Raw genomic sequence first — 18,307 nt, 5'->3', positions numbered from 1 at the left:
ATGATACTAGTAGTGGAATCTTAAGCTTTAAGTGAAGACAGCTTTCCACTAGTGCACCCTCGAGATTGTACGACTCTTGAGTCCGTTGAGTACAGAAGTTATTGTGACATTTTCCACAGACTCCATTACAGTGTTTATTATATATAGATCTTAGCACTGCGATTAACTTAAATTGTGCATGTGGTTTTTTTTCCTCTTCGTGTTTGACTACAATTTGATTCACTGATTGTTTCGTTGTCCTTCTCTTTCAATTTCTTCTGCAGTTGTTTGGGGGCAGCGCCAGTTTGGGCTGAATTGATTGCGCCATCTGCTGTTTATGAAGAACATTTCAGTTGAAGGTCCACATCCGGATTCGGGTGTGAGTCGCGTTCAAAGTAACTGGAAAATACAAAAAATATTATTTTATCTTGCGCATACGGGCAGATACTCGCATACATTCAACGTTTCCGCATATAAAATAACTTACGCAGCCGTGTACTCCAATAAAAATGACTCTTGAACAAAATAGGACCGAGCATCATGCGATTCTCTTCCCCTTTTTGTAATGGAAATATCTCCGAATTCACCCCGTCATTGAATGCATCATTTTACGTCAGGCAAACATGGGACTGTCACCACTTAAGCGAGACGAAGACCTCGCGAAATTCAACGAAACTACGTTGTCTTTGCCAAAACACTCGTACTGGTTCGACTTTTGGCTCTTCGTCGCCTTTAATGTCGTGTTTTTTCTGATTATGTATTTCCTCGTACCCTAAAATCGTAAGTGGAGACGTTTGTGGCTTTGGAAGTTAGTGGGCGTCTACGGAAGTGGCTAAACTGGCCAGCATGTTTTGCAATATACTCTTGATAAACGTACAGAGTAAAACCCATAATAATCATAGTATTACATTTTATCATCACCTAGTAATCCGTTTTTAGAATTTGCCCTGAATTTAACCGGTCGTTTTAATTAACAGTAATTTCTGCAAAGAACTGAATTTCAAAGGGTGCAAGCACGTTCCCTTGAATGTTATCTTCATTGTTGTTTATTTTTATTTTTGACTGATTATATATTTTTTCTTTCCAAGGGTGACCATGAAGCGACTCTGAAGACTGAACATGGGTTACTAGTCTTGCTCATCCTAATGGCAATGCTATCTCATCTTTCGACTGAATTCAACACAATACGACATCTGTGTTTTAATTCAAACACTGAAAATGTGCCTTTTTTAAACACCTGTTTTCATTGACACGTAATGTCGCACTGTGTGTGGCTCTGCGATCTGGACATCTGGAGGACTACTGCATGAATGATGGATTCGTATCTCACTTGTGATCATAAAAACGAGTGTTCTGTTTCCCCCCGCCAAGAAAAACAAAAACAACCAACCCTCCTCCAAAAAACGTGTCACATGGGCGAATGTATGACGTCAGTCCGGGTTTGGTGACGACAACAAGGCTGCTTGCTGAGCGTGATGCCATGCTAGGTCATCCAGGAACATTGGAGACATTTGCACATGGTGAAATAAATCACTTAAAATGTACGATTCATTGACTCTTTTTTATGGCCACAAACGTATACCTCAAGAGTGAGCATAAACGTTTTGCACTTTGTTTCTTCCCGAAGTTGAGTCCATGGACAGGGCAGCGCAGACACACAAAATGGCGCACGAGTTGACGTGTTGCCGTTTCCCAGCAAAGGGGCAACCTCAAGTACATGCCCATGGTCTTCACTGAAGGAGTGGATATAAGTCGATACGTTGGAGTAAACGTCCAGAGCTAACCTGTAAATGTCGACAGTTTTTGAGTGAGTATTCGAAACATTAACGCTCTGTGTAGCATGCTGTGGAATATTCGTTGTTGTCACTTATGCCATTAGCAAATTAATGATGCATCCTTAATTATTTGGGAGTTAAAAACATTGTCGATGACGACATTGGCTTCGATTCTTTATTATTCATTAGTTTACTTAACGTGCCAAGAACCACGTGATTCAGACCTAGCCAATCAACGAGGGTTAATGGCGTCTCGGGGCGCAAATACTGTACTGCATTAACCAATCGTCTCACCCCCTTACCCCCAACACCCATTAAATCGCACACGATTATTGTAGAAAATGGCCCGAGGTTTTTTAGTAAGGTGTTGTTTTTTCGTCACACGTTTTGAGCCGCATATCAATCATTTTTTAGCACTCATTTGCGCAAACTGTACTAGTTTTTTAAGAACTTGGAAAATCACATGACTCGTACCAGCCAATCACCATCGATCATGAACGTCACGTGGCGTTATTCCAGCATTCGACCAATCAACGGAGTTTTGTCATACGACACACTTCCGTGTTTACCCGAAGGCAGCGATTCGAACTTGTCGCAAACTTTTCTCGCATAATTCAGGTTGTAACTCCGAAAATAATTACAGTAAGTCGCCGAATCGCGCCTATTTTTGGGTTGAGGACTGACACTAACCGATTATATGAGTGCCTTGCGCGTTGGCGGAGTTAAAACGAGCGAAATAACTCCATGAAAAACGCGCACTTCCAAACTTTTGTTTGTTTGCGTCCTTTTCTCAAATGCGTTTCCAAAACGACGAAATGTGCATGCCTGTCGCAATAGACATTCGTTTAGCCTCATTCAATTACTTTGCATTCTGTCTGTACCTATACGTGTCAAAATAAACATGCATAAATAGATTGCGACCTATAATGTTGACATTCACAATGACGGCTATGTTTTCTGATTTATTTTGTGCAGATATTTTGGGGGGCAAAAAGGCCACTGCTGACGAAGATGATGTGGCAGACCCAGACTTTTTCTACCGACCACCACCATCGTCATCCCGACAGACGTCGCCGGCTGTGGACGACTTCCAAGAGGTACCCTCCGAAATCTGAACTCATTGAGCTCGACAAACTCGCAGACAAGTCTAAAAGACAATTATGGCGAATTTGTCACGACCATCTTGATGAGAATATGACCAGACTATTGAACAGCACCTTCCTAGCTTGATGTCATAAACGCATTGAGGCTGCTTCCCAATCTCCTAAACAGGGTTGAGTTGAACAATTTTCCAGCTCTTCTTAATACTAAGTCAAATTACGAACTTTCGTAACGTTCCTAATCTATAACCGACAGTGTTTTCTAGCTGAGCAATTATACCAAAATCTTGACTATGCTCTTATTTCTTAATGTGTTGCCGAGCTATTTGATCGGGACTTTCTATCTGCATACCACCCCTTATCCACCTCTCCAAATCGGTCCAAACCAGGGCTCTCCTGTCCGATATTGCAACGTAGTATTTTTTTAACCAAAACTAAGCATCTCAACCACAAATTTTGAAAAGGCAGTTTATGAAGTTCAACCTGGGTCGTACGCTTACTAAATATTTTCAGGCGTTCACTCCGGCAAATTCACCAAACTTTACCAACCTAGTGTGGCCTAAAAATCACTCAATGAAGTTGTAAGATGACACCAGGCACATCTGCGCCGTCATCACTTCCGGTTTTCTTGCTTTGTGAAACAATATGCAAACACATGGATTGCACTTGGGCACGTATCAAAACAGTATAGAACAAAACGACTGAAAAAATACACGTTATAGGCGGTGTATTTAATCAAAATACACAAAATATAATTTCGGAAAATAATAGCGCCTGACCGACCAAACGAAGCAGCCCATCGCTTGGCTGCAATTACTCCAAATGTCTGCCAGAGGGAAGTATTGAATCGTATCTTGTGCTTCCGCCTTTGACTCGTCTCAGTTCGTGGGCCACGCCCACTCCAATTTGTCCTCAAGTTGAGTGGACCAGCATATTCACGCCCTACTAAGCTATCAATAACAATTATTAATAACTGTGTTGCCAATTATGAGCAGTTTGAAGCCTCTCGACAAAAAATAAGCCTGATCTCAACCATGTCGTGATTCAGTCAGTTTACCGGTCACAGTTAGTATATACTGTGTGTACCTTTTTATGAAACGACTTATGATATGTCCTTCCAGGAGCGTCGAGTCTGAAGCGGCCCGCTCGGGGATCCAACAGGGCCCGTGGGGATCGTCATCCTGCCTCTCAGGTAAGTGGCCTTCTCAGAGTGTTGGTACTCGTGTGATGCGTGCATGTCACTGAGAGGGGAGATTTTAAAAAACAAAAAAAGATGGCGTCCAATCTACGCATGATTGGACTATGTGGATTGGACGGCCACCTGTTGACTGCCGTCCCTCCAAAACAAACAACGCTATTTGGACCCCTTTCCCCTGGATGGAAGGTATGCACGGAAGCTAGTGGGGGCACTAGCTTTCGTGTTGCTGAGTACTTTTTTTAATGCCGCGTTCAGAAGAGGATAGTTCAAGTGTGTTTTTTTTCCCTCTCCCTACCTAGTGGTTTCCTTTCTGAACCCCGACTGTAAATTTCCCCATTGCTGGACAAAGAAAGGATATCTTAATTTCAAATGTGTAGTTAAAGGCAAGTTTGTGAAGTTACTTATTTGCTAGAAGGGCTGGGTGATTACCGCAAAAAAAAAATCACAATAATAATCATTTTTGATTTACATTGACATCATAGTTAATAAACTTGATTAGTCATTTGTAATTGTAGTACATTTTTAAAAAAGTATTTATTGAGCTACCAAATAATAATTGTGATTTACCATTCATTATTTTAATGAATTTGTAAAAAGAATTTCTTGCTACCAAATAATAAACGTGATTTGTCATTCATTATTTTAATTAATTTTAATAAATTATTCATTTTGCTGCCAAATAATAAACATGATTTGTCATTCATTATTTTAATTTCATATGTATTTTGCTAACAAAACAAATCGAAAAAAAATTGCTTTGACCTTTGTACGGATGAAGGAAAGTCAAACGGTTGTTTGAGAATTCAAATTTTTATTTAACCCGACACTCAACAAATGCTCCATTTATTAAGCAAAATAAAAATAAAAAATTGAAATGAATAAAAATTAAAACAAGATGAGGCACTAAAAAAGGTAACATATGCGCTAAAAAGTAATTCATGCTAACTGAATTAAAAAAAAAGTCAACATGAAAAAAACTACCACAAAAAAAAAGGAAACCTTGGAAACTTTATGCGCTTGCTACAGCTACATGCAACAAACTTTTTTTCTTCCGTTATGATGTTTTTGTAATCAAGGCAAGGCAAAATATAAATTAAAAATGGAATAATCGCCCAGCCCTATTCGAGACATGTTGTAAAGGTTTTGGTGAGATGAACAAGCTAATTTGAGGCGCGCTAATTAGTTCGAGGGGGACAGCTCATTGAAGTTAATATTTTGCACATACTGTGAATTTGTACTTCGTTAAAAGGGAGGGAGGGCTAATAGATTTTATTTTGTCTTCAATTTTTTTCCCTTAATTTCACTTTGTCATGACACAAGACGTTAAGACTGATTTAAAATTACAACCAGCTCTGAGGATGTGTTGCATTGTTAACTGCAGTTTTTTGAGTAGATGTGTTGTTGTTGTTGTTGTTCGTGGCGTTGTCCACTAGAGGGCACCCGGAGCACTCAAAATGGCCACCAGCAACAACAGTGACTTTATTCTGGAGAAAGGATGCAAGACGCTGCCAGAGCGGTTTGGAGCTTTTATTTTCAGTCTTGACAGGGGGGAAAACGAAGACAAAATGAATCTTATTTGCTTTGTTCACATATTCACAGTACGTGTAAAATATAAAGATAATTTTATTACAATAGTTGCTTGCTCTACAATGCTGGCACAGTTTAGTCTAAAAAAACGAGCAGTCCACCTCCAATTATTTGCGTGCATCAAATTGAGTTTGTTCATCTGAATAAAACATTCCATCAAAAATGTCCCAAGTCACTTCACAAACTTTTTATTACTTGACATTTGCCCATGATATGACTTCACAAACAACATATGACATGATACATACATACGTGTTGCTTTACAGTTGGAACATCCAAGTTTCTTATTGCATACATTGATTGGAAGCCATCTTTGTTGTCTCTCGGCTCCATGCATGCACCACATGAGTACCAAAATTTTTGGGGGGGGGGGGTTCCGGGCTGGACAGGGGCCCTACTTGGCCCGGGGTGGGTGGAGTTGAGGCAGTAGGGGGACCAGAAATGGCTCTCTTGGTCCTCAACCCCACCCATCCTGGGCCAAGGGAGGCCTGGGTGCTAGACCCGGACACCCCTTGGCCCGCGGTGGGGGTGAGGGGGTTGGGTGACTGGGGGGCCAGAAATGGCCCCTTTGTCCCTAATCCCCCCCCACCGCAGACCAAGGGGTGGGTGGGGAGGGGCAGTCTGGGGACGTCCCTCATTCCCGCAGGGGAAGGAGCGGAGGTGGGTGGGTCGCAGACGGGGGTGGTTAGTGGGACGCGGAAATGGCCCCTGGGTCCGTCGTCCATCAACATCCTGCAATGTTAACCAAGGGGTGTACAGCTCACGCTGTAGGCTCTACCCAGATTTTGGAGGGAGATGGGGGGACTAAAAACGCTTTCCAACAGATACACTTGATGGTCGTGCAGCTTTATTTGTTGAAACATTTTTTACGGCAGTTGGTTAGTTGCTTGACATCCAGGCGCAGCTCCTGCGTCCCTCAAACGTCTCGGTCACCCGTTGCAGTTGCTCCCTCACCTCAGCTGGGGCGCCGTCCTCCTCCAGCTTGGCTGTGACCTGTGGGTGGGAGGGACAACAGGTTTATTGCTGCCACACGACCATACATGTCTGCCTCCATGGGTGGCTGAAAATGGGGTGACTTCATTTCCCACAAACACAATACAAAACGTACGAGTGCGAAGAAAACTCAAGTTTGACTTCTGCTTTGGGCAGAGAAAATAAAGCCGTTTCTTCCGGTTCAGCTCACTGGCGGAGTCCTGTGAATGTGTCTTCTAAACCATTGGTGTCAAACTCAAGTCCTGGCTGGGCTCCCTGTTGCGACACACCCGATTCAAATGACCAGATCATCAGCAAGCTCTGCGGAATCCCGATATTGAACCTGTTCACTTGGATCAGGTGTGTTGCATCACAGAGACTTGGAAAACATGCAGGACAGCGGCCCCCCAGGACCTGAATTTGACACCTATGAAGTTTACAAGCAATTAGGCCAGATGTTTAGAAACCATTTTCGGGATGACATTTGTTTCACCAAATGCAGATGTCAAAGTTGGAGCGAACTCGCGTGGCAGCAATAAATAAAGGTGCACTGACCTCTGCGAAGTATCTCCGGATGGTCTTGTAGAGCTCCCTGAGCGCAGCTCCTTCGTTGAACTCGTTCTCGTGCTTCTGAAAGCAAGCAAACGCACGGATGTGTCAGAACGCTTTTCTGGCCTTGACTGTATCCGTTTCTTCTGTTCAGGGTCACCTTTGACTCCTCCCGCAAGAAGTTGTGGAACTCGTCGCGGGTGATGGGCGGCTGCTCTCGGATCTGCCTGTAGTACGTCTTCACCTCCTGCTTGAACTTGGGAATGTCTTTGGCGTAGAGCAGCTTGTTGGTGGGCGCGTGCTGCGAGACGGAAACGTTCAACGCGCTCACCAAAGAAGCGGGCGTGCCGGCCGGCAGCTTACCTTGCCAAGTTGCGTGTCGCTGAGGGAGAAGGAGTCCATGAAGGCCTGAGCGGTGACAGACAAGCATCCGTCCATGTGGGGACTTTTGTCCATGTCGAAGACAAACTGGGGGTTCTTGAGGATGTTCACCCAGAAGCGCAGAGGTAAACTGCAAATGGAGAGCAAATGCGAATGTCATATTTCAATGATCATACAAACCCCCTTCTGTGAAAATTGTCTGGCGACATTGATATGTGACAATTATTAATAAAATCAGACTGATGTTTTATGATCATTTGCAGTCGAACGTCATCTTCAACATGTTTGGTGTTGTAGTCTAAAATTCATGTGTGCAGGAGTACAATTGTTCTGCACACTACAGCCTCATTTTTGAGATGTATAGTATGATTGTTTTAATATGACACACATGGTATTAGTAAAACATTTTGACCCTGAATATTTGGACTTATTGTGTGTGGGTTTTTTTGAGGACCATGGCGAGTTGGGCTTTTTTTAATTGATTTTTTTTTTTAATGCAGAGAAAAAACGGCTAACTACATGGTCGTTTTTCAGCTGCGTAAAACGCCTTACTATGCATGTTTGTGTTAAATTTGTGAAAAACGCCTTACAAACGCTTTACGATACATGGGCGTTTTTATGCCGCAAAAAAACGCCTTCCTATTCATGGTCGTTTTGTGTTGCGAAAAACACTTTTATTATACGTGGTAATTTTTGCTGTAAAAAATGCCTTACTATTCATGGTCGTTTTAATGCCGCGAAAAACACCTTACTATGTCGTTTTTTTCGGGCCCAAAACGCCTTACTATACGATTTTTTTTTCGGGCCAAAAACGCCTTACTCTTGATGTCGTGTTTTTTCGGGCCAAAAACGCCGTACTATATACTATGTCATTTTTCGGGTCAAAAACGCCTTATTATACTATGTCGGTTTTTTTTTTCGGCCCAAAAACGCCTTACAATATTATGTCGTTTTTTTTGGGCCAAAAACGCCTTACAATACGATATCGTTTTTTTCGGGCCAAAAACGCTGTACTATACTGTCATTTTTCGGCTCAAAAACGCCTTACTATATACTATGTCGGGTTTTTTTTCGGCTCCAAAATGCCTTACTATACTATGTCGTGTTTTTCGGCCAAAAACGCCTTACTATACTATGTCGTTTTTTTTCGGGCCAAAAACGCCTTACTATACGTGGTCGTTTTTGTACTGCGAAATACGCCTTACTAGCCATGGTCGTTTTCTGCTCTTAAAAACGCCTTACGGAACATGGTCATTTTTTTTGCTGACAACAATGCCTGAGTATACGTTGTCTGTTTTTGCTGTAAAAACACCTGGTCAGGGCTGTTTTTTTGCTTTTAACAAAAAAAAAACGCCTTATCATGCATTTTTTTAATAAAAGCCTTTCTATGCCCGGTTACTAAGCCCGATTTTGGTCAATAAAAGCCTGAGTATATACATTATCATGATTTAAAAAACACCTCACAATACATCGTCATTTAAAGTAAAAAATAAACCAAAAAACATGTAACTGTTCATGATGATTGTTTCAATTGGTGTCTTTTTAAAAATGCCTCTCTGCCTGGATTTTTTTTAATGCCAATTATTGGGTGTCTTTTAATATGCCTCATTATTCACGGTCAAGAAACCCCCCCCCCCAAAAACTCCTTACTATGCATAGTCATTCTTTGAAAATGCCTTACGATACTTGTTTTCTTTTTTTGCCTCATCTGTTGTCTTCACTCTTCACAGTCACTGTTTATATATTCAAAGTTTTTTCTGGACACCTACTCTTGTCACCTTCACCGTCGAGCGCAATATAGATTTACGCTGCAGTGGTTTCGCTACTGAACACCTTTTTGTTGTGGCCGGCACCAATGTGCGTCACGTTTGTTGAATCCTGTTATGCTGTTTTAACGACTATGAGAACAATACTTTGTCGTGGTGTTAAAAAAAAGAAATAATAATAATAAAATAAAATAGTTCCACACCTGTTGGTCTTCCAAATGTGCAGCACATCGGGATCTGGGATCTTCATGTTGTCTGCTTGACAGTCCAGGAAGTCAAAAAAATATTTGACAGCCAGTGGCGCTCTGCAGTTCGGAAGCCCCCAAATAGACCTGAACAAGTTCTCTACAAATGAATGCACTGCCACCTTAAAAGACACAGACACACATTGTGATTTCCTGTGGTTGATTTGCAGAGGGGGAAAAAAAACGAACCGACTTTGAGGAATCAGTATCACACCTTGGTTGAGAGCAGTTTGGTGAGATGCACTTCCTTCAGCTTTAACTTCTTCCTCTCCGGACCCTTCCCCCTGTCCTCGTCCACGTCAGGGTCAATCTGCAGGGACACTCGTGTTTGTTATTGCCGAGTCATCACAAAAAGGTGCCGGTGCGCATCGTGTCACAACTCGCCTCTTACCAAGTGGAAGTATTTCCCTGAAAAGTCCTGATCATCTGGAAGGAAAACATGAAAGCCGTTTTTAACTTCAAGATGTCACCATAAAAATATTCATTCATCTTCCGTACCGCTTGATCCTCACTAGGGTCGCGGGGGGTGCTGGAGCCTATCCCAGCCGTCTTCGGGCAGTAGGCGGGGGACACCCTGAATCGGTTGCCAGCCAATCGCAGGGCACACAGAGACGAACAACCATCCACGCTCACACTCACACCTAGGGACAATTTAGAGTGTTCAATCAGCCTGCCATGCATATTTTTGGAATGTGGGAGGAAACCGGAGCACCCGGAGAAAACCCACGCAGGCCCGGGGAGAACATGCAAACTCCACACAGGGAGGCCGGAGCTGGAATCGAACCCGGTACCTCTGCACTGTGAAGCTGACGTGCTAACCACTGGACTACCGGGCTGCCACCATAAAAATATGTTACGTCTTATTAAATTTGTATTTCGTCCATGTCGAGAAAAATCATGTACCAGTGTGAGGTCACACGTCAAATCCTTAATAAGTCTTATGATCCATTATTGTTTGGTAAATAATGTCATGGTACACAACATGTCTTCAAGAATTACATCTTGAAAGAAAACACGACTGACAGCGAATGAAAATTGGAAAATAAGTGCAGTGCATCACATTTGACGATGTCTTCGCGACATGCTTGGGTTTTGCCGTCAACCCACCTTTTAGACTACTCTGGGGGCTCACCGAAGGATTTTTTCTCGAAAGGACCTTGATGGTAGCTCCATCTGGAACCTCCACATAAAAACAACAGAGTACACTGAGCAGTCAGCTTGTCAAAAAAAACATCTCTCTCTCTCTCTCTCTCTCGTCACCTTATAGTGCTCGATCGTGTTGAGCATGGTCACCTCCCCGATAACTTCAGAGCTTGCGTCCACCTCTTCGAGAGCAACGAAGACACCGCCCCTGTCAAACTCTGCAATCATACAAAGAAGGCACGAAATGTGTTTTTGGCACAGATGAACGCGAGTTTCAGAATCACGCGCAATCTACGAATCTCCAGACTCTTACCAATACAAACGCTGGTTTGCGGACCGTTGTAAGGGAAGCCAAACTTGGCCTTGAAGGTGTTCAGGATCTTCTCCTTGACCTGCTCCACCGTATCACAGTTGAGGGCGAGCACCTCCAGGGGCTCGCTGACCTCGCCGCCGCTGCCCACGGCAAACAACACCTTCAGCCTCTGCACACATGACAACATCAACTCTGGTCTCTGAGAAAATTCCATTTTTGCAATCAAATTCCAAACATTTTTATGTCGTGGTGTAAATGGACAATACTGTACTTTCTGGGAGTTCTTTTATCATTTTGTGTGAACAAAGAAAACCCATTCCAAGGGGGTTTGTACCAGAGAGGTGAAGTCCTGCGCCTGCCACAGTAGCCAGTCCTCGCTGAGTGTGTAGAGCGCTTTCTCCGTCACGCAGTCCACCGGCCCTCGGGCGATCTGCTGCGCGAGGGCGCTGACCAGCAGGAACAAGTGCTGGCCGACACTCTCCTGTACACAAAGTGCAATCGGGATGTGTCAAAAGGGGGCGCCCAAAACGTGACGCCCACTCAGCAAAGAGGAAATAACTTGAGGGAAGTGGCACAATATCGAGTGAAGCATTTCCTGAAGCCTTAACTGAAAATAAAAGAGCACTTACTTCTGTGTTGTAGGAAGAACCGAGAAAATCTGGTTCAGTGAATGTTGCCTTTTCATTTTTTTCTAATAATTCATTTTCTAATCTAACTCATTCACTCCCAAAGACGTTTTTAAACGTCTTTTCAGACTCGGTCCAGAATTGGCTGGTACTGAATGAGTTAAGACACATCAGTGCAATTCTACACCGCTACACAATAAACGTTGCACCCGCATAAGCATGTGAACACCAAAAAGCGCAACAGACCCTCAAGAAGCCGTAAAGGCAGATGGACATCCAGTTGGTGAGCAGTTTCTCCACAACGGACTCGGTGCGGCGAAGCAGCATTTTGGGCTGAGCGCCGCCGTTTTTCCGCATCAAATCCTTCAGCAGAACCTCCATCACCTCGGTGAGGTACGACAGGTCGCCATGGAGCACCACGGTCAGCAGAGACGCCAAGGCGCACCTGCGGCAGCGTGGAGAGTGTGACATGATTGGAGTTGGGAGTGCGGAACAAAGAGAAGAAAGAACAGCGACTCGCTGACTTGTCTTTAATGGTGAAGCTCTTCTGTTCCTCCACGGCGTGCACCATGCTGATCAGGAAGCGCCGGTCGTGGAGAAGCTCGGACAAGGCCTGGCAACACTCGTCGAGACGGAGCTTCACAGTCACCTGATCCAGATTTGCATTCCGGTGAGTCACTGTCCAGCCAAAAGGATGAGGAGCAGCTTGTGTCCATCATTACCTCGCCCACGTCTGCCATGCACAAGGCCATCAAAGCTTCGTTCTGGGGAGGGGAGGGGCGAAGTCGATGAAGCAAAAAGTTGCATGTTTTGCATTGGTGGCATGTTGTCTGCTGTCAAATTTACCTCGGGAAAAAAGATTCTGGACGCAAAGTGCTTGTAGTCTAGGAAAGGAATGGCACAGACGTTTTCCATCAGGTCCGCCTTTTCGGTCTGCATGTCGACAAAACCTGTGAGGGACACAGTCAAGTGGGTGTGATAACATTCTACTTTAAGGCCGGTAGCTCGTGAACTGGTCCCAAGGTGATCGCAAGGTTGTAGTGGGTGAAAAAAAACCCCACTTAGCATCCTGACAGTCTCACTTTCACAAAAGGTAGGCAGTGATTTGCTTTTCGCAAACTCACAAACGTTTGTGTCGACTTTAGTTTTCTGTTTCCTTCATCTTCGGGGCTGTTGCGGCTATTGCTCATCAGGGCATGCGTGTGTAAGTGCGTGCGTGCGTGCGTCTGCGAGTGTGTGCAGTCACGAGTCGATGGCGGGAGGTTGGTTGATGGAAAAGTAGCTCTTCGGTCCAAAAAGTTTGGGGCTTAAGGAGTGAAAATATGCTCCGGTGTGCAGTATCTATCCATCCATTTATTTATTTTTGCAAACAACTAAGACAAACCATTAAAAATAAATACATCAAACTCTGCTTGAATAAAACTAAGAATAAAAAAAAAGTTTTTAAAAAACCCTCTACTTGAATAAACAAAAAATAAAAATAACCCTGCTTGAATAAAACAAAGAATTTAAATAAAAACTATAAAAGAAGGAAACATGGCTGTTGGATTTAGTGCACCCCACCTTGTCTGATGTCATTCCTGATGTCAAGCTCCAGGTTTTCCATGAGCTTATTCATCTTCAAGGTCAGCTGCTTCTGTTGCCGCCGGTAAACCATCATCACCACTTCAAGATGGAGGCCGGAAAAAAAAAAGTAGAAGAAAATGAATACTGCAATATGACTTACTCATTAGCAATGGGGCTTTGTTGTGACGAACCGACAATAATGCAGGGTATCAGCAGAAGGACGATCAACATGAGAGAGAACAGATGGGATGTATTCTGCAGCATGACTGTCTTGTCTCCATACAAAACCTGCAGGGGAAAAAAAAAAAAACAGTCAGGCGATGCGTCAAATTTAAGCGTACTGATGTGCCGACCCCCCGACAGATTCACCTTTAACTGACGAAAATTCATATCGGGCACACTTTGGATTTGGCAGATGAAAAAGTCTGTTTGGTTGTTGGTGTCTTTGGCTTCCATCACGCAGGGGTAGTCCTTCCCCTCGTAGACGCCCGCCGCCGACACGTCTTTTAGGCTCATCTCCAGGTTGTCGGACGTTTTCTACAAAGCAATGCGCAGCCGAATGAGAATGTGGCTGCGTAAAAGCCGACGGCACGTATGTGGGTTGAAAAATAAAACCTGGATGGTGACGCGAACGTCCTCCCCGGTTCTTGTGGGGGTGAAACTTGTAAAGTGAGGGTCAGGATAATAGATGATGGACAGCGCGCACGGCAGCGTTTCATTGGCGACTTTCAGAGACAAACTGCTGGTAAAACGCCTCGGAGTGCCCTCAGCTGCGGGTGTCCGGTAAGTCAGATTCTGCAACCCAAACAAAAAACACACACAGGCGCACTAAAGTACCATTTCATTTCAAGACACCCCCAAAAAAAGGCCTTGTGACGCATGACCTTATTACCCATTGATGCATTACATGCTGCTTTTTCAGGGCATGTCATCCTGGCGTGATTTACCACGCCGCATTCCGAAGTTTATGACGACTAATGCAGCTAAGTGCGCGTGAAAGGCGTGCGTGAAGGCGTGCGTGCTCACCCGGGAGTTTCTGTCTATGGGAAGGCTGACTTCCTGTCGTGCGTGACTGTGCAAGACGCCGTCCACAACTTCAAGGTTGGTTCCGACCAGGGTGATCTTCCTCTTTCCGCTGCACAACACAGAGCAGCGCCAAGTGAAGAGAAAGCCAACCTCCTTTTTTTTTCTTTTTTTGCGACATAAAGAGGTCAAGGCACAGATTTCGAGATGGCTTCTCAAACTAAGGAGCGGGTCTGGTGACGTAACAATCACAATTTTCATTTCCGTGAATGGCACCAAAGTGGATCTGAGCCCACCGTGTTCTGACTGAAAGGATGTTTCGTAATAAAGGTGATTCTAGTTAATGAAAATAAATCGAATATACTAAAAATGAAAAAAAAAAAAAAAAAAAAAACGTGAACTAAAGAGGGCCAAAAAACGATGAGGATACAGTTAAAAATTAAATGACCATGATTTTTATTCGTTAATCAATTCTTTTTACATTCTGCACAACTCTCATTTATTGTGCAATAATTTATAATATATATAATGTATTTGTTCCATATTTTGATGCATTTTTATGCTTCATAAAACATTTATGTCTGAATTTTGGGGGGGCTTGGAACGAATTTGGGCATTTACATGGGAAACGCGTCTCAAAAGACACATTTTTCTCGTTAAGAAATTTCTTCCAAAACCAATTAATTTCATAAATAGAGCTACCACTGTACATTAAAAAGAGTCTATTATAACCCGGGTCCGAACAGAGATGCTGCATGAGGGCCAGCTCGACAGATTCAGAGGTCATGCGGAAAAAATTCATTCGTCCAGCAGACGCACGCGGCTCAGTGATTGTTGCCCGTGAACGGCCGTGATGCAACAAATTAGTTTGACTTATTTGCACGCCAAAATGCATGATGCTCTTTGCTGGACTTTCCGCAACACCGCAATGCATCTTGAAAGTGCCACTTTCAGATGTTGCAACCACAAAAAAAAAAAAAAAAAAAAAAAAGAGGAAGGGGTGTGTGAAAGACACATCACTTTTGAGAAGCGGCTGACTTATCACACCAGATGCCCCCTGACCTAAAACAGTTCAACTATACGATCTACGAAAGGCAAATTGTGTTTGAGTGTCTTCAAGATGTTTTTCTTGTTACTTTTACACTTTCCAGGAAAATTCTCTCTCATCTCACGAACATGACAAAAAATGTTTTTTTTTAAAAAAAGGACTCTTGCCTGCTCCAGGTGCTGCGCGGCGTCACGGCGGCGCAGGAAGGGGATGACGTGTAGGTGACTGTGCTGTTGCCGTGGCAACTGCCATCGGGGAGCACGGCGCACACGCGGACCGTCCCTTTGCCTTGGGTGGCGGGAATGTGGAACATCAGGCTCGCGCCGGTGTTGTTCCACACGGGAGTCCTTGAGAAAAGGTGTCGAAATGCAATCGGTTACATTGATCATATCGAGATTTAAAAAAAAAAAAAAAAAAAATCACCTGAAGCGCGAGTGTTAATACGAAACGCTTTTGAAATACAGTACTCACTCCCGTGGCACGCAGTCCATGCTGGTCAGGATCCTCACCCGAGTCACATGGCCGAGGTTATAACCAGACAAAATAGCGTTGTTGTGCCCATAGAAAGACACAACGTTGGGGGTGACAGAGGAGATCTCCGGCTTCTAACCGGAACCCAAACAGACTGTTAGGTTTTCCTTGAAACTCCATCTCGGAGATAACGCGAGCGCAGTTGACAGTTAAACGGGAGACTCACCGAAACATTCATTTGTGACTGAATTGTTTGGCAAACTTGGCGCTGTTGGAAGAGACACACACACACACACACATACACAAAAACAAACATGTTTTAACAATGGCTGTATGGATACGGTTAGGGATGCTGCTTTTAATTTTCACTGATGCGCGGGGGGAAAAAAAATAAAAAGAAATCCATATAATATGCAGTACTGTATTTACATCCATTACTCCTGCGGTAGCCCAGGCACAGCTGCCGTTGCTCCAGCGGCACCCAAGCTCAAAACATCTCTGGCACCTGAAAAGAAAGTGCCGCAGCCAAGGTTGAGTAAGAGGAACATGAGCACGATGACCCAATTTGATCACCGCATTTTATTTATCGGCGTTTCCGGACTCACAGAGCGGCGGGAGGTGAGCCCCTGACGTCAGGGCACGTCATCAGCTGGATCCTTTCCCAAAAACTCATCGGCCCCAGTCTGAATTTTACTGTCACACTCATCGCTGGTTATTTCAAACGACACAAGGAGTGTACGTAAGGTACCGGTGACATCACTACACAGGTGACCGGATGAGGTCGCGTGTTCACGAACCTTGAGAGGAAAGCGTGCCGTTGATGAGGATGCAGGTGCATTGTGGGAAGACGGGGCCGGGGCTGTCCCTGCTGCAAAGCTCACCAGAACGTCCGGAGAACTGACAGGCGAAGGCGGTGGCCGCATCGGGATCCGCGCTCACGTGCGTGCGGACGTCCAACCTGATCTGAAAGAGGCGAAGGGTTAGAGTGTTGAAAAATAAGCAAATTGGACAATGAGCTGCGTTTGGTGACATGGTGTCGATTGCACCTGACCGCTGCTTTGCTTTTTCACAGTGTAGGAAATCCTCTGGTTCTGGTAATCGTCAGGGTAGGACAGCCAGTGGGTGTTTCGGCATTCGTCCTTGAACGTGCAACTGATATTTAAAAAAAAAAAAAATCTTCGTCATCGTCCTGAATTAACTCCTTCACTCCCAAAGACGTTTTTAAACGTCTTTTCAGACTTGGTCCAGAATTGGCTGGTCCTGAATGAGTTTAAAGACGACGTCAGACGCGATGACGTGTCCAACCTCTTTTGGGCGTGGCACCACACGCAGCTTGGATCCTGTGCCGACCAGCAGCCTTCCAGCGTTTTGTGCGCGTGGCACACGGACACAGACACGCGTTGCACCTGCGGGGGACAACGTTCAGCGATAACGTCACCCGATCACCGTTTGACGCAGCCGCGCGTTTAAACCATTGATTGGGCACAAACCTGGTTACTGAAGGCCGCGTACAGGTGCTTGCCATCCATTTTGTCCAGGTGCATACTGGGAAATACTTTGCTGTCGTCAGCCGTCCGGTAAAGCAATGTGGGACAAGTGCTGCGATAGTTTTTGTCCACACTTAGCTGAAAACCAAAAGCGCACATCGATGACAATTGGGTTTGAGGTTTGGCTAGCGCTTAAACGGTTTGCATTAGTTATTGAGTGAGATCGAAATGACGGCGCATAAATACAAATTTGTGACAATATGTTCGGCACGTGTGGCCAAGTTTCAGAGGCGGGGCTGCATTTCTTGTGGTTGAGGTCAGCCACAAAGCTTGTTGCTGAGCCAGCACGTGATCTACTGTTGCAAGCTCATTGTCAAGGAGACTTTGTGTGGTCCAAGTGGGACAAACATTGAGTGAAACGAATCTATCTTGCACGGGACTTCTTCAAGCTGAGTGGTTCTTTCCTGTCGACCATTTCGTTCTGACATTTCCTGTATGCCTCACTCCCTCTCATAAGAGGCAAGCATGCAAGTTTTTGACATGCTACCATCCATCCCATTATCCAAACCGTTTTTTTCCTTTTCTTTGACTTTAACGACACCGTGATAGTCACAGTTGTTGATGTATTTAATTGAAACTAACATAAGAAATATCCTTTTGCGTCCCAAAAAATAAAACAAGTACAGCAGCGTCTGTTTTTTTCCTGAAATGGTGTCAGTTGTGCCAATTCCCGTTTCGCATGCGTTTGAATGTCATTGCTTAATCCTTAACACAGACTGTTTCAACAGGATGTGCTGACTTGCAAAACCACATAAGCACAGTTGTGGGTTTTTTTTTTACTTCCTTTCAAGATATATATATATATTTGGGTCAATTGAGTTGTACAGGGTTTTGACTTCTATTTTATTTCGCCTAAACCTGGCGTGTGTACGCTCACCTTAATTAGCTGTCCATCTGCCGTCCCGACAAAGAAGACCATCCAGGGCCCTTGTGTTGTGGCCAGCACAGACGTCATAGAGGTCTGCCTGAAGAGCACCTTCAGTGGCTGCAGCACCTTGAGCTGCCACACACACAAAAA

General features: G+C 44.3%; 1 protein-coding gene and 1 long non-coding RNA gene across 2 annotated transcripts in view; one reads left to right on the top strand and one right to left on the bottom strand.

Annotated features, from left to right (window-relative positions):
* The first annotated feature begins 235 nt into the window (after positions 1 to 235).
* LOC127593672 (uncharacterized) lies at positions 236 to 7,797 on the top strand. The gene is made up of 6 exons (XR_007960468.1): positions 236 to 759; positions 1,068 to 1,520; positions 1,607 to 1,786; positions 2,730 to 2,851; positions 3,976 to 4,046; positions 7,315 to 7,797. It is a non-coding gene; the product is annotated as an uncharacterized LOC127593672 (long non-coding RNA).
* plxnc1 (plexin C1) overlaps positions 6,467 to 18,307 on the bottom strand; it is a 20,632-nt gene continuing 8,791 nt past the window's right edge. Inside the window, exons 3-32 of the mRNA XM_052055224.1 lie at positions 18,167 to 18,289; positions 17,233 to 17,367; positions 17,048 to 17,148; positions 16,789 to 16,894; positions 16,540 to 16,705; positions 16,348 to 16,450; positions 16,172 to 16,247; positions 15,969 to 16,010; positions 15,743 to 15,876; positions 15,439 to 15,618; positions 14,227 to 14,335; positions 13,816 to 13,995; positions 13,570 to 13,737; positions 13,392 to 13,488; positions 13,198 to 13,299; positions 12,481 to 12,584; positions 12,357 to 12,398; positions 12,159 to 12,283; positions 11,881 to 12,079; positions 11,343 to 11,489; positions 11,009 to 11,177; positions 10,813 to 10,913; positions 10,660 to 10,732; positions 9,944 to 9,978; positions 9,767 to 9,862; positions 9,511 to 9,674; positions 7,524 to 7,671; positions 7,321 to 7,461; positions 7,167 to 7,241; positions 6,467 to 6,632 (exon numbers count right to left, since the gene is read on the bottom strand). Coding sequence (XP_051911184.1) covers positions 6,519 to 6,632; positions 7,167 to 7,241; positions 7,321 to 7,461; positions 7,524 to 7,671; positions 9,511 to 9,674; positions 9,767 to 9,862; positions 9,944 to 9,978; positions 10,660 to 10,732; positions 10,813 to 10,913; positions 11,009 to 11,177; positions 11,343 to 11,489; positions 11,881 to 12,079; positions 12,159 to 12,283; positions 12,357 to 12,398; positions 12,481 to 12,584; positions 13,198 to 13,299; positions 13,392 to 13,488; positions 13,570 to 13,737; positions 13,816 to 13,995; positions 14,227 to 14,335; positions 15,439 to 15,618; positions 15,743 to 15,876; positions 15,969 to 16,010; positions 16,172 to 16,247; positions 16,348 to 16,450; positions 16,540 to 16,705; positions 16,789 to 16,894; positions 17,048 to 17,148; positions 17,233 to 17,367; positions 18,167 to 18,289 — 3,555 coding nt within the window. The 3' untranslated portion in view covers positions 6,467 to 6,518. The remainder of the gene's footprint in view (positions 6,633 to 7,166; positions 7,242 to 7,320; positions 7,462 to 7,523; positions 7,672 to 9,510; positions 9,675 to 9,766; positions 9,863 to 9,943; positions 9,979 to 10,659; positions 10,733 to 10,812; positions 10,914 to 11,008; positions 11,178 to 11,342; positions 11,490 to 11,880; positions 12,080 to 12,158; positions 12,284 to 12,356; positions 12,399 to 12,480; positions 12,585 to 13,197; positions 13,300 to 13,391; positions 13,489 to 13,569; positions 13,738 to 13,815; positions 13,996 to 14,226; positions 14,336 to 15,438; positions 15,619 to 15,742; positions 15,877 to 15,968; positions 16,011 to 16,171; positions 16,248 to 16,347; positions 16,451 to 16,539; positions 16,706 to 16,788; positions 16,895 to 17,047; positions 17,149 to 17,232; positions 17,368 to 18,166; positions 18,290 to 18,307) is intronic.

This window comes from Hippocampus zosterae, chromosome 21, assembly GCF_025434085.1.
Source record: "Hippocampus zosterae strain Florida chromosome 21, ASM2543408v3, whole genome shotgun sequence".
NCBI lineage: Eukaryota > Metazoa > Chordata > Actinopteri > Syngnathiformes > Syngnathidae > Hippocampus > Hippocampus zosterae.
This window is presented reverse-complemented; position numbering and strand designations above follow the sequence as displayed.